A 15,183-nucleotide genomic window follows, 5' to 3' on the forward strand; every position below is an offset into this window, starting at 1 on the left:
AAACTTCTAGGAATTGCTGAAGTTTGGTTGACTTTAGTTCAAGTTCTGAAAACTTTGCTTAGGCAGGTAGTTTAAGCAGAAGTCTCGTTGACTACTACCTTGGATGACTGCCAGTTCTACAGGCATAGGCACCAGTTTTTCCATTTGTCTTTTTTTAATTCTTGGTTAAATTAGTGATATGCTATTAACACCTCTCACCTATTTAGAAGACAGGATTTGCATGAAGTCTGAAGAGTTTGGTTCTAATTGTAATAGGAGAAAAGGTGGGTCTGTGAGACTGTTTTGTAGTAAGCCATCTATGCTCAGGGATAGGCAAAACACACACAGCTGCTTCTGTAGCAAAAAAACCTTAGATAATGAACCAGCCCTAGTGATAGGGAAAAAGAACAACAATACTTTGCAGAATATGTAAATAACTGCTTCGCGGGGGGCACTGGGGAAAGGTATTTCGATATAAGAAAATCAGTTATCAGGGATGCTTTCTACTTGTATGCTGTTTAACATGGCTGTATTTAATCTAAATTTTTGCTTTTCCAAAAGATTCAAGAGTCCAAACACAAGCATTGCTTATCTTCTTGTACCCAACTCTCCACCTATTGAGTTATTTTACTTTTTCCACTAAGCAACTAAAGAGTGCTGCTTAGAGACTCTCCATATTTTTAAGTAGGCAGAAAACTATGTGCCCATTTAAAAAAAACAATTTAGTTTTACATTGAGTCTTCTGCACATAAACTCTAGCCTATACTCTAGTAAAATTTCAGGGTTGTTTAATGAATACTCCATTGTGTGTACAGGGAGTACAGTGGAGAAGCTCTGTTTCTGGATGCTTCCAGAATCATGCAAACAGTAACAGTAATCATTTTGCAAGAGAATTCATGGCCTTGTACTCATGATCCTCAGCCTACAGAAAAATTATCGATTAAAGGCATTGGTCAACAATATTACTGCACTGTCCAAATGTAGACAGCATAATACTAAGAAGGCAGCTCCACATCAAGTGTAGTGTGTACCATTGAGTTTGTGCTTTCATAACAATGGGGTAGTTCTCCCCATCTCACTCTAGTGCAGCCTTTCCCAACCAGCGTGCCTCCAGATGTTGTTGGACTACAACTCCCATCTTCCTGACCGTTGGCAATGCTAGCTGAGGCTGATGGGAGTTGTGGTCCAACAACATCTGGAGGCACACTGGTTGGGAAAGGCTGCTCAAGTGGCTACTGTTACTAGGCACTTTTTGTCTTGCTGTCACATGTAATTGCCTATGCTGTAAAGGTACCCTAGTTACTAATCTATAATCCTGTCCCCAAAATCTTTGAATAGTCTCTGATTTTAGATCTGTAAAGGCTGGCGCACTTGTAACCAGAAAGAGCCACGGTCACATCTAATCATCACACACCTTGACATTAAGAGTAATTTAAATCTGTGCGGCATACGAGACACCTGCCTTGGTAGTCCATTGTGTTCCCTACCCCCCCGCTTATTTTTCCTCACACAAAAAAACTCCTTACATCAGTCTTTCCCAACCAGTGTGCCTCCAGATGTTGTTGGACCACAACTCCCATCAGCCTCAGCCAACATTGCCAATCGTCAGGAAAGATGGGAATTGTGGTCCTACAACATCTGGAGGCACACTGGTTGGGAAAAGCTGCCTTACATTCTAAATACATTTCATACATGGCTAAGAGTAGTACCTTTCATGTATTGAGAAACTGACATTTGCTCTCATAAGAATTGCATGGATGGAGTGGATTGTAGGAGAGCAGACCTAATCCTATGCTAAACATTTCTAGAATGCAAAAAGTCCATAGGCCAGCTGAATATTCCAAGTATTTTAGTGCATACGAGGGTTATAAAAGAAGCACAAACTGACAAGATATGCTAACCAAAATACATAAATTCCAGAAAGTGATATTTATTTTTCACATACATTTTCAGCCAGTAGGAATACAGCTTGTGTCTTAGCAGAATTTGGATATCCTGACTAAAAAAATATAGATAACCGTAAATACATTTATTGCTGCTGGTACATTTGAGCACTCATCACTTGATGAAATTATGGCTTTGGTCCAAAAGCATATTATATAAAGCTAGAGTACATGACTGTACAAATCAAGACTATATTACATGACCCTGTATGGGGCACAGCCACTCAGTAAGATTAGATTAAGTTTGTTTAACCACACTGGTCCAGTACAATCTTACTATGGTCATCAAAAGCTTCAGAAATGACTTAAATACTTTCCCATACAGCTATTCCATCTTCCAAATATGGAAACTATCATAGGGTCCATTTCATTTAGCTTTATACAATCATGACAACAGTAGTTAGTGAGGTAGCAAGGCAGCTTCCCCAGTTGCTTTGAATACAAGTCAGCCTGTTCCATTTGAACATCTTAGCCATGTTTTTATACAAGATTCACAACAACCTGGTACTACATTAGCTGGCCACATTTTTCTTTAAAAGGAAAGGACACTTAGTTGATTAGGTCCTTCATTATTTAACTATTTTGTGCCTATCAAGTGTTTTCACAGTCCATTGTAAACGCATTTGAGGTAGCCTTTTGTCCCCCTATATGTTAGAAGCATACAGGGCATCAATTTGACTCCTGAAGAATTTGGATACTTCTGCTCTCTTTGCCTTCAGTGTTGGAGTCAAGAGTCCATTTTCAACTGTGAGCATCTCTGGGTGGATGTAGATATCTTTCACCTGGTTATGGAAACAAAAACACTTTGTCATGATCATGCTTGATGCATTTGTCTGATATTTGCCCTAATGAAGGTTGCCACTTCACCTTTGGGAAACTATACTCCCAAATCCTTGGATAAAGAAAGCATATAGTATTTCCTCACACAAGCATCTATCAAAGGAGGAATTATTTATTTATTATTAGTTGATTCCCCCCCCCAAAAAAGAAACTCATAAGTTTTATATTAAAAACAGATATAAAAGCAAGAACAACATCCCAAAATACACACAAAATACATAAACACAAGATCCAACTCCTTCCCACCTGACTAAAAATAAATAAATTCCAAAGGCCTGGGTTAATAAAATGTTTCTACCTGGCAATTAAAAACAGAGAATGATGGTACCGGGTGTGCCTCTCTGGGGAGAGCATTCCACAAATGGGGAGCTACCACTGAGAAGGCCCATTCTTGTATTGCTAGCTGCCCTCTGCAACTCCCTTGGAGGGGGCACAGGGAAAAGGTCCTCAGATGACAGACGCAGGTAGATTCATTCACATAGGGAGAGCCAATCCTTGAGGTAGTAGTTGACAGCCACCATTTCATAGCACACCTTGCTTCAAGATTTTACAATTTATCCTCAGCCCTTTTGAGGGAAGCCATTTGTACTTTACGAGTCAAGTGCTAGAACCATTTCTTACAGTATGTTATATTATGGAGCGCAGCATGCATGTTTCTGTTCCAATGATCTAGGCTGTTTGAGAATTGCCACACATCAGCAGTGGCAATGCAGCTGAGCGCTAGTTTTGTCAAAGGTTTGAGACACAAATTTGATTCACATGTCCCAGGACAACAAGACACCTCTAAAGCCTCTTAGAAGTCCAGAGATGTAAGACCAACTGTTTCACTGGAATTCATCCAGTATTTAAGTCGGCTACTTATTCCTTTTGTAAAGGGATAAGGTCATGGAAATGTTATCTAACCACGGAAATACTATGCTGCCAATGTACAAGATTTCAATGTGCCATTTAGCCCCTTTATACATGCAAGCTTCTTTCCAGCACAAATGGACAATAGCCTTATAAGGTAACTATGTCTCGTCACATCCCACTGCTTTTGCAGTTCTGCATTAGAGTTCATTCTCTTTGAAGTCAGTTAACAGCAATAGCCCTGAACAAAAGGACTCACTTGTTCAAATGATTGGAGGCCAGCTTCTTTACCCAACTTGATCATGTCCATCAGGATAGCTTTTTTTACTGCCTAGAAGCGACATAAAAAAATTTGTTTCAAGCATTTTTGAAAGAAGTTTAGCATAAAGTGCTTACAAAGACTGCAAAACTGAAAATACATTTCAGAACTGAGAAGGATACAAGTAGTCCAGTTGAAAGCCAGGATCCTGTAAAATATCCAGCAGATTTATGTTTACCAATAACCTCTGCATGGTAGCAAGTAACAAATTCAAGTTACTGATGCAAGTCACCTCTCTACCCCAGTCAGTGTGATTATGGAATTTCTTTAGCCATTGCTTTTTCCACTTCCCTTTCTATAAGTCTTAAGGAATGAATTCATATTTGTTCTGTGGAAGTATTTTTCAGGACCCAAACTTCACGTCCTATACAGTGTTCCACAAAACATTAATGAATTCTGGTCTGTGCATTATCATTAGGCAGCAGTACCATTTCAATGATTGTCTTCAGACTGAGACACTATATTTTAGAGATCCAGACCAATACCACATCTCCCCCATCACCACGCTGCCCAGTCCATTAGTTGCTAAAACCATTTAGTTCTTGAGTTTCTGTAGCTCATTTAGTTCTTGAGTTTCTGTAGCTTTGGGGTTGGCAGAGACCACTTAGAGAGTATTTTTATTAAAATACATCCCCCACCAAAAAAAACTATTCCCCCCAAACGAGAGATTATGTGCAGATTCAATATTGCAGTCATACAAAATTCACTTCAGTATTACTGCCCATTTCTTAACTTGCAGCTGGTTTACCCTTGAGCAAATGTGTGGGTCACTCTTGGAACAAGTATGTGGGAAGGACAGTTTTATTAACACACCTTTCTAATCAAACACTACATGCAAAATGATTCTACAGCCACGAGAGTGGCTGTATACTATAGCCAGCATGGATTTTTCACATTCTGCAATGTTAAATTGAAAATACCCCCATGCCATTCTGATGCTTCTCATAAGCTCATTTCAAAACAAAGCCTTACAAAACTTATAGTCCTGAACTCGGAAATGCTTGCTTAACAACTCTCAATGTTCATGGCGATACACAAAACAGTCAGAGAGAACAGAGAGTTCAAAGTCTAAAAAGAGGGGGAAAACCGGAGCCCTTTTGGACATTTTCCCCTGAGAGTTCTCATAATCTGTTGAAATTCATTAAAAATCAGCCATGTTCATGGAGTACCTGTAATCCTAATTCTGACCTTGCTTCATACTCTGCCCTTCATCTTCTGCAGTTTAAAAGTTAAAAAAATGCCTGGCTGATCTTTAACTAATTTAAGAAATTTTAGCTGGAACCCTATGACAACGCGGGGCATGCTCAGTAAGAACCAGCTGTCAGTGTTCTAAAACTTTTATTTCATGTGAGACAGTCATGGCTTCCCTCAGAGAATCCTGGGAAGTGTAGTTTGTGAAAGGTGCTGAGAGGAGACTCCTATTCCACTGACAGAGCTCCAGTGGCCAGAGGGGTTTAAGAGTCAGCCGCTCTGATTGAAGGTCTGTGAGGGGAACTGGGGGTCTCCTAGCAACTCTCAGCACCCTTTACTAACTACACCATATGCTCAGAGGCATGTTACCAAATTCTTCCAAGCTACACAGCAAGTGGATTGGACTGTGAAAGACCAACCCAAATTGTGTTTGCATTTTACAAATTTGTAGGGCAGTCCAATATCTCAGAGAGGAGGTCAGGTCTCCTGCTCCCCTGGTGCATTCACTATAGCTGCACAATTTCCCCGCTTTTTAAAGTTTGATAGTAATACCTGTGGGCTATAGGTACATTCTTAAACTGCAAGGTTTTTTTGCCTATTAGTGAATATTATACAAAGAGTTATAAACATTCAGAAATTAAAACATTGCTAAGTATAAACTGTTACTGCAGTGACAGGCAATCCTAATAGTTGCCTGATCCTCTCACTTCACCCACTATACCAGGCTAGATAGTCAGAACAGTTTAGAATTACTGTTTTAATCGGCTATTCAATGTTGTCCAGTCTTAGCTGCAAAACTATCCTGCTTAAATGTAGTTTGGCAGGCAGTATGGCTATATTGCAGGATTGTGAATACATTAATAATTTTAGCATCAAGCAGCTACTTGCAAGTTTACATGATATGACACAAAAACCTCTTCCATATCATCTCATGAGAAAATGCACATTCAAGTGCCAGAGTCAGGACATTTACACATGGAAATTGGCCCTCACATAATTGAACTGCAAGATCCAGCTTAAATCAGAGAAAGTTTTCCCTTACAGCTTAAGGAAATTTTCCTTCAGTAACTTGATCTTCACAAAGCAACAGAATGGCACTTACTGTATTTTTGCATATTTCACCATATGAACCTTTTACTCCCAAGTTTGTGGCAAACTCTGGAAGGGTCTCTGCATCAGGAACCACCACACCCACCAAGAATGACTGTGGGAAGAATGAACATTTAGACTCCAGAAAGTTGGGGGGAAGGGAAGTTTTTTTACTCATTCCCAAAGACAAAGCAAATCTCTTTGGGCCAAAGATCTTACATGTCATTTTACTCTAGGAAGAAAGTCTGCTTTTATGATCATGTAATCCATTAGGTTTTCATTATATCCCTGCAAGTCACCCATTCCAGCAGCTGTGTGTGTCTTGAGCAATGAGATTGAGTTGTCTGGCCACAGAAGGACTAGTTAGTACAGTGGCTGAAGACAGAGCTCTATAAAACAGCACACTTACCTGCAGGCTGTCTCCATGCACAAAGACCTGTGCTGCAGGAGCACTTCTGATGTAAATGTTTTCAATCTTTTCAGGTGCAATATATTCTCCTTGAGCTAGCTTAAAGATGTTCTTTTTTCTGTCAATTACCTTCAGTGCCCCACTCTGCAGAAAGTGCAGAAGAGCAAGTTAGGAAATAGGACTAGATATAGAACATCATTCCTCAGAAACATTTTTCAGGGCTCAAGCTGAATACACTGTGAAATGCAATGCTCTTGCACTGACACTACACAACAGGATATAAGGGAATGATTCCTGCACATCTAGATTTAAACACTTTAAAGCATCCTTTCCATGGGCCATTTGATACAGCAGATACAGAAAAGCTTGAAGACTGAAATTCAGGTCACCTGCAGATAACCTGTTTTATCGAGATTTCATTCTCATTTGCTTGCAGGGTGGTCATATGAATTGTGTCAAGCAATTGTTATCCCACACCTCCCAGTACATTTAGGTCCACAATTTTATTTTATTTTTTGGAAGCTGGCTTGTTGCCTAGGAGCTCCAAATTCACCTTAAATTGTACAACCTGAATTTGCCAGCATGCAATTGAATCCCACCCACGAAATAGTCTGCAAGCTGCCTCAGTGACCACCACCTTACCAACATCCATTTCCCAATGTCTCCAGTATGAAGCCAACCATCCTTATCAATAGCTTCTTCCGTTTTCTCAGGATCCTTCAAGTAACCCTTGAATACATTTGGCCCTTTAACGCAAATCTAGGGAAGGCACACAAAAACTGATGTTAGCCTCCTTCCAGTTTAAACATCAATTCACAGAATACTACATCAGAAAAAAGGAGCTTACCTCTCCTTCACCATTAGCTGCAAAGTAGTTCATATCAGCAACATCGTCAAGTTTTATGATGTTGCAGGCTAGGGGTGGTCCAACATGACCTAAAGAACACCCAATCAGAAAATTATGTTATACTCAGCACAGTCTTCCTCTTTAACCTATCTAGACAACTGTTTAAAATAGCTAAAATTCAGTGGTAATGCATAAAACAGCTGGCAAAAAGTGACTGTTGGCTCATCCCATTCCTGCTTGCTAACTCTTAAATCTTGAACCAACTCTGAAGTTTGTCATCAACATAAATATACAGCACCAAAGTACAAGTCTCTCCCCTCCAATTTCCTGAGTAGAAAAGCATGCTCTGTGCAATCAGATCTTGACTCTGTAACTCATCTTGCTAGTAAATGGAAGGGTAAATTGCATTTAAAGAGGGGAAAGCAAAAGCTTGTTTCCCTCCTCCCAAAGAAAATGTATGTGATCAGTTATGCAGAAAGAAGAAAACAGCAAGTTTAAAGGATTCAAAGGGCTCCCACTGCCTCCCACACACAGAAGATGTGTGTTATCCAAGTTTACCTTTCCCAACCAATCTTAAATTTTTTCTTCCACTCACTCTCTTCACGTGTTACACCCAGCAGAAGCCCAAGTCATAGTCCTCATAAATACTTGGAATTTTAACAAGACACACCTGTTGTCCAGTCTCCTGGCAATGAGAATGTGCAGCCAGCCGTGCATTCTGTCTGACCATATGCTTCAAAGATCTGATTTGGAAAGCAAATATTTATTTAGATTCAGCCCTTGGGTTCCATTTGCAGTTTTACTGGGCCTGCTTTATGACAACATGGACCATACATGAGCAGTTTAATAAGCTTCTATAACTATATGAGTAAACGACTAGTCGTAACTAGGGATGGGGAAGAAATCTGCTCCAATCAAACACAAGCATGGATTCTGCTGCAGTTTGCACATCCACCTTGCGCAAGGACCAGGCACCTTTCACACAAACATGAATGGTTTTCACCAATACTAATTTAAAAAGTAGATGAACTTTAAAACATAATTAATGAAACAAGGTCAGTTTTAATGTTTGTTTTATTCCACCAACATTCAACTTCTCTGGGTGTCTGTTGCATTGGCAAATCTAATCAATGAAATTGCTCAGTCATTTCATGGTCACAGCAAGTACAGGTTTGGGGTGGAAACAGGAGTGACAAATGGAATGACAAAATAATGTTGTTTAGAAGTCTGAAGTAAAATGTATGAGCACACTGAATCAGCTGAGATGGGGAGGGGGGCTTGGGTCATCACATAATCTGAATGAGAGAAGTTGAAGCATAACATGTTTCAAGGGGGGTGAGGAGGAGAAGAAGAGTAACCATTGTACAGCTGTGCTAGTGGACTGCATCCAGCCGCAATAGAGATTTCTTAAGGTTTTAAGAAGAGCTACTACTGCTTAATTTATATGCTGCTTAATCCAAAAAAAGGCTTCCAAGTTGTTTACAAATATGAAAACCAATTACATAAACATTAAAAGCTCGGAGGGTGGCAACAAGGGAGAGGGCCTTCTCAGTGGTGGCCCCCAAATTATGGAATGATCTCCCTGACGAGGTGCTCCTGGCGCCATCACTGTTATCTTTTTGGCACCAGGTCAATACTTTCCTCTTCTCCCAGGCATTTTAGCATGTGTTTTTAAATTGTTTTAAAAATTTTTAATTGTTTTTAAAAAATGTGTTTTAAATTTGTATATTTGTTTAACATTTTTAGTTACTGTAAACTGCCTAGAGAGCTATGGGGTGGTATACAAATACAATAAATAAATACATAAAATATAAGCATCCCTAATTAAAAAGGCACAATAAAAGAGGATAAATGCATGCTTTGGTTAGTAGTCATAGACATGATTATCCTTCCGGAATGACTAAAAATTCAATCCTGGACATGGTCACTCAGAAATAATCCCCATTGAGTTCAATTTACTTCCAAGTAAGTCAACATAGGATTTCAGCCTAAATTATTTTTTATTCTACTGGTCCTTACCATATTACATTCACTAAAAGGTAAGAAAACCCTGGCAGTTAAAGAACATACCTATAGCCAACAGATATTTCTATCAGACTATAAAAAGCAGGGAAGTTGGGCAGCTATAGTGAATGCACCAGGGGAGCAGGAGACCTGACCTCCTCTCTGAGATATTGGACTGCCCTACAAATTTGTAAAATGGCAAACACAATTTGGGTTGGTCTTTCACAGTCCAATCCACTTGCTGTGTAGCTTGGAAGAATTTGGTAACATGTACCTCTGAGCACATGGTGAGTGGTGACAACACTGTAATCAGCCCAAACAACACAAACAAGGCATGTGTTGTGCTGATCTCGTTTAGCAGGGAGAAAGGAACATTATTAAGACAGTTTATATAGTTCAGATAGCCACTTTAAATATGTCTGATCTACTTTGCAATTTTGGTGAAGTTTCCTATAGCAAATTATTTTATTTTGCTTCCGTTTCTGTGAATATGTGAAGTACAGCAACACTTTGCAACACTAAAAAAAAGCTCCAAAACCAATTGTGGAATAATGGTACTGACTGTTCTGCAGAATAGTCTCTAGTAGACATGAGGAGTGTCTCAGTTTGTACAAGGTAAAATAGTGGAAGGTGAAATATATTCTAGCAAATTTCTAGGTGTGCTGTATGTTTTTAATTGACCATATCCACCCCTTCCTTAAGTGGAACAGTTTAAGCATAGCAGGCTGAACATATGCATCTTGGGCAGGCCAAGTTTGTTTTTTCCAATACCTCAGTTCATTGCTTAAGTAGGCACATATTGTAATCAGTCTAATTTTACATCAAAGCTGCAGTTTCAGATTCAACTGTTAATGCACCCAAAATAGATATAACTTCCAGTCTGAAACACAAAAGGCTGTCTTCACCATCATATTACCTTGATCAATAAAAGGATTTGAAATTAATAAAAATAGACACAGATTTCTAGGATGAATAATGAAAGCAATATACTTTTCTAGGTTAGATTATCTGTAGAAACAGTAGTAACACAGGAAAGAAGCAAAGAAGAACACCCACAAACAGGCAAAAATGTAATTCTCCATCTTTGGAGATGGCAAGTGCTGCTACCACTCACCATAAACTGAGAGGCACGTGATTCCAAATTCTTCCAAGCTACACAGGAAGTGGATTAGACTGCGAAAGACCAATCCAATTTTGCAAATGTTTAGGGCAGTACAATGTCAGAGAGGAGGCCAGGTCATCTGCTCTCCTGGTGCATTCACTATAGCTGCCCAATTTCCCTGCTTTTTAAAGTTTGACAGAAATGTGTTGGCAACCCTAAACCCAAGGGTTTTTTTTTCCCCCGTCAGTAAATATACCTGCTAGCTAAACTTCACTGATCTTCTTTTATTGATTTAGTAGAAGAGGCAACATAAGCCTATGACCTGTAAGAAACAATGTCCAGTTTGTCAGGAAGAGGGATTACAAGATGTCCTAATGTAATGTAATGTTTTACTTCTAGGCCGCCTTTCGGCCAAATAGGCCCCCAAGGCGGCTTACACACAAATAAAAATACAAATACAAAATACAAATAAAAACAATACAATTTACAAAAAAAAAAATCAAACTAACAAAGTCCTAACATCTCTAAAAAAAATGGGAGCAGCAAACAAAAAGCATTCATTTTCCTGGTAAAGGGCAGTCCCCAGAAAAATGTCACTAAGAGCAAGGGTGTGGGGCAAGGCGGGTGGAAATGCTTGCCCCTTGATGGTCTCAGCACAGTCTCATCCCTGCAGCAGCACGTCTCAGTCTGCAGCTCCTCCTGATAAGGCCCAGGCAGAGGGGTGGGGCAAGGCAGATGGAAATGCTTGCCCCTTGATGGTCCCAGCAGTCTCATCCCTGCAGCAGCACATCTCAGCCCGCAGCTCCTCCTGATAAGGCCCAGGCAGAGGGGTGGGCCAAGGCAGGTGGAAATGCTTGCCCCTTGATGGTTCCAGCACAGTCTCATCCCTGCAGCAGCACGTCTCAGCAAGGTGGCCGTATGATTTCAGTTACAGAAGAAACTAGAACATATATTTCACAGAGCTACAATCCCCAGAATTCTCTGGGAAGAGATGCCGACTGTTAAACCACTCTTGTCTACTGGAGCTCTGTCAGGGGAATAGGAATCTCCTAACAACTCTCAGTATCCTTCACAAATGACGCTTGCCAGGATTCTTTGGGGGAAGCCATGACTAAATAAATGTATGGTGTGGATGTGGCTCCCTGATTAGTCAAGCCAAACAGCTGTTAGTCTGGCTTTTAGAACACTGATAGTTGGTTCTTACTGAGCATGCCTGCCAATGGCTGCTCTTCTCCAATGTTATTTTTTTTAATTAATTAAAAATCAGCCAGGCATTTTTTAAACTTTTAAACTGAAGATGAAGGTCAGAGTATGGGGTAAGGTCAGTAATAGGGTGACATGTACTCTTGTCAACTTGGCTGGGTTTTAATTAATTTCAACAAATTATGAGACCACTGACAGAAAAAAGTCCAACAGGGGTCTTGATTTTTTTATTCTTGCTTTCGACTTTGAACTCTGGATTCTCTGACTGTTTTGTGCATCACCATAAAAACGTAGAGGGTTGTTAAGCATGTCTTTGAGTTCAGGACTATACGTTCTGTAAGATTTTGTTTTGAAATGAGTTTATAAGAAGAAGCAGAATGGCAAGGGGGTTATTTTCAATATAACATGGCAAAATGTGATAAATCCATGCTGGCTACAGTATACAGCCACTCTCATGGCTGTGACTGTTCAAGATAGAACAAGCAGCTTTTCTCTTGTTCTGTGAAGGATACTTACCTTTAGAAAATGTATATTCTATGATTTAACAAACTCCAAATTAAGGTATGCTTTGGAACCATAACCATGTTTATCATTAGCAAACTACATACAAACACCCAGAGACAAATAAACTGAACATTAACTACTAATAAATAATTTAAACAGACAAATAAATAAGGATATAACTCGGACAGACTGAAGAGCAAGGCAAAAATCAGTACTGCTCAAGCGAGGCAGGAAAACGAATTAACGGTCTGTTTGGAGTGTTAACTCTTTCCTGTCTCAAGCATTAGCAAGGAAGACAATACCCACTTGGGGGTGTCCTGGTGCCCACTGGAGAACCAGTGTGTAGTAAAGAGTATGTCCTTTGATACTTCTGAATAAATGCACATGCAACCATGAAACTCAATGTGTGATCTTGTTATGGTAAAAAATGGATGTCACACTATTTGCAAGATTATGAATGATGGGTGGTGGCTGCTAGATGCTTGACGACTAGTGAGCATGTCACTCATATCCAGATACATGGGCTAACTGTTCAGTCTAAAAGTCAGGTCACAAGAACACAGTAAACATTCGACATGCCCCCTCTCAGTGTCATACAACAAACATACCATGTAGACTAGTATGTTCAATTTCAGCATCACAAAATACTTTAAAACAATTCTGTTCAGCTTAGCAAGCCTCATCCCTTAGTAAGTGAATGGTGGCACCTCAGCAAGTGTCATCCATTTCATTGTGGAAACCCAATCCTATCATTCACCCTGTGGGGAGATGGCTACTTGATGGGTAATTAGTTGGATCATTAATTTATGACCAGAAACTATCAGGAAATATATGGAGATCATCATCAGTACTGGATATTACAATGAAACAGCAGTAACATTAAATTCTGCCACTATAAATCAGCAGGACAGTAAGCACGCAGCTCTGCAGATCGCAAACAGCCACTAACTGGGAAATATAAACAGTCCATCAGACAGCATACAATATGGAAGCATATGATAAACTACATCCCTAATCATAACCAAGTTCTATCATAAATGTGTCGATGGAAATGAGGTCAATGGAAAATCCTAGTGATATTGCTTGGAAGTGAAGCCTCAAGCACAGGATGATTTGTGAAGTACTCCCATACCTGATTTTATTACTGAGCTTATATTGTGAAGGAAAGCAGTTTGTTTTGTACTTCTGCTTTCTAATTGGTGAAGTTTTATTTGTTTTATGATAAAGTGTTGATTTGTTCATGTTACTTATTGGACTTGTTTTTTATGGACTGACATCTTTGTCTATTGGCACCTTTTTCTGTATTTTTTTTTTAATTTTATTTCATTGTTCCCCACTCTTGGATATAAGTGCACAATGAAGAATAGGTTATAACACTTGCATGAGCTAGAAGTAAATCCAAGACTGAGAGTTTACTATACTGATTCATCTCCCAAGCACACCAGAAGTAGCAGTATCATTTGGCAAGTGCCACAGTAATGCAGAATAAAAAAAGGCAACTCAATTCACTTCCGTGGGGTGTAGAAGCATAGAACAGTAGAGTTGGAATGGGCCTATAAGGCCATCGAGGCCAACCCCCTGCTCATTGCAGGAATCCAATAGAAAGTATATCCGAAAGGTGGCTGTCCAGCTGCATGTGAGCTTTGCGCTTACCTGACATCCAAAGGCTGCTCTGAGAAATGTTAGGACAGATGGAGATATTGGGGCAGCTGCAGTTACTACTATTCGCACCTTCCCGCCCATGATTTCCTGTGGAATAGTAATGAGAACAACGTAAATGCAAGCATCCTTGTGAAAGGTATTGGCATTGGTCTGAAGTCTCAAAGAGGAGCATGTACCTGAACTTTCTTGAACACTAGCTTGTCCCAGATGCTTGTGTTTCGAAGAATGCCCTGCTTCACTTCAGCATGCTTCCTGGCTTCAGCAACTTTTAACATTACCTGCTTGAACTTTGTTTGGGCACCACTTTGAATCTGCAAGAGATTAGGGCACTGTATTACTAAAGCTGCTCGATAGGATGGAGCACTGGGCTGAAAACAACAGAATGAAATTTAAGAGGGATAAGTGCACAGTCCTTCACCTAGAAAAAAGAAACCAAATGCACAGTGATAAGATGGGGGACACTTGGCTCAGCAATACTACATGTGAGAAGGAATTGTTGATCACAAGCTGAATATGAGACAAAAAAGGCAAAAGTTATTTTAGGCTGCATTAACAGAAGTATAGTTTACAAACCACATAAAGTACTAGTTGCCCTCTATTCAGCATTGGTTAGGCCTCATCTTGAGTACTGTGTCTAGTTCTGGACACCGCACTCTAAGGATGCAAACAAACTGGAACAGGTTCAGAGAAGGGCAACAAGAATGATCAGGGAACTGGAAACAAAGCCTTATGAAGAGAGACTGAAAGAACTGGGCATGTTTAGCCTGGAGAAGAGAAGACTGAGGGGAGATATGATAACACTCTTCGAGTACTTGAAAGGTTGTCACACAGAGGAGAGCCAGGATCTCTTTTTGATCATCCCTGAGTGCAGGACATGGAATAACAGGCTCAAGATACAGGTAGCCAGATTTCGACTGAACATCAGGAAAAAATTCCCAACTGTTAGAGCGGCACAACAATGGAACCAATTACCTAGGGAGGTGGTGGGCTCTCCAACACTGGAGGCCTTCAAGAGGCAGCTGGAGAGCCACCTGTCGAGTTTGTTTTAATTAGATTCCTGTATTGAGCAGGAAGTTGGCCTCAATGACCTCATAGGCCCCTTTCAACCCAACTATTTCATGATATGTCTACCATGACATCCAATGAGTTTGTTTCTGGTATTACTGTTTCCCTACCCTTCACAACCCCCCAGCCGTTATGCCCCTAACCCTGCATGCTGTACTGGTGCATTTTACAGACATG

General features: G+C 40.0%; 1 protein-coding gene across 5 annotated transcripts in view; it reads right to left on the reverse strand.

The window, feature by feature from the left end:
- Positions 1-1,889: 1,889 nt before the first annotated feature.
- Positions 1,890-15,183, reverse strand: part of ACSL5 (acyl-CoA synthetase long chain family member 5) — a 46,661-nt gene continuing 33,367 nt past the window's right edge. For all 5 annotated transcript variants that reach the window (XM_061635998.1, XM_061635999.1, XM_061635997.1 and 2 more), the window contains exons 13-21: positions 14,118-14,252; positions 13,933-14,028; positions 8,137-8,209; positions 7,467-7,555; positions 7,262-7,378; positions 6,620-6,763; positions 6,224-6,325; positions 3,871-3,942; positions 1,890-2,704 (exon numbers count right to left, since the gene is read on the reverse strand). In XM_061635998.1, coding sequence (XP_061491982.1) covers positions 2,567-2,704; positions 3,871-3,942; positions 6,224-6,325; positions 6,620-6,763; positions 7,262-7,378; positions 7,467-7,555; positions 8,137-8,209; positions 13,933-14,028; positions 14,118-14,252 — 966 coding nt within the window. In that variant the 3' untranslated portion in view covers positions 1,890-2,566. The remainder of the gene's footprint in view (positions 2,705-3,870; positions 3,943-6,223; positions 6,326-6,619; positions 6,764-7,261; positions 7,379-7,466; positions 7,556-8,136; positions 8,210-13,932; positions 14,029-14,117; positions 14,253-15,183) is intronic.

The sequence above is a fragment of the Rhineura floridana genome, chromosome 7 (genome assembly GCF_030035675.1).
Source record: "Rhineura floridana isolate rRhiFlo1 chromosome 7, rRhiFlo1.hap2, whole genome shotgun sequence".
Classification (NCBI taxonomy): domain Eukaryota; kingdom Metazoa; phylum Chordata; class Lepidosauria; order Squamata; family Rhineuridae; genus Rhineura; species Rhineura floridana.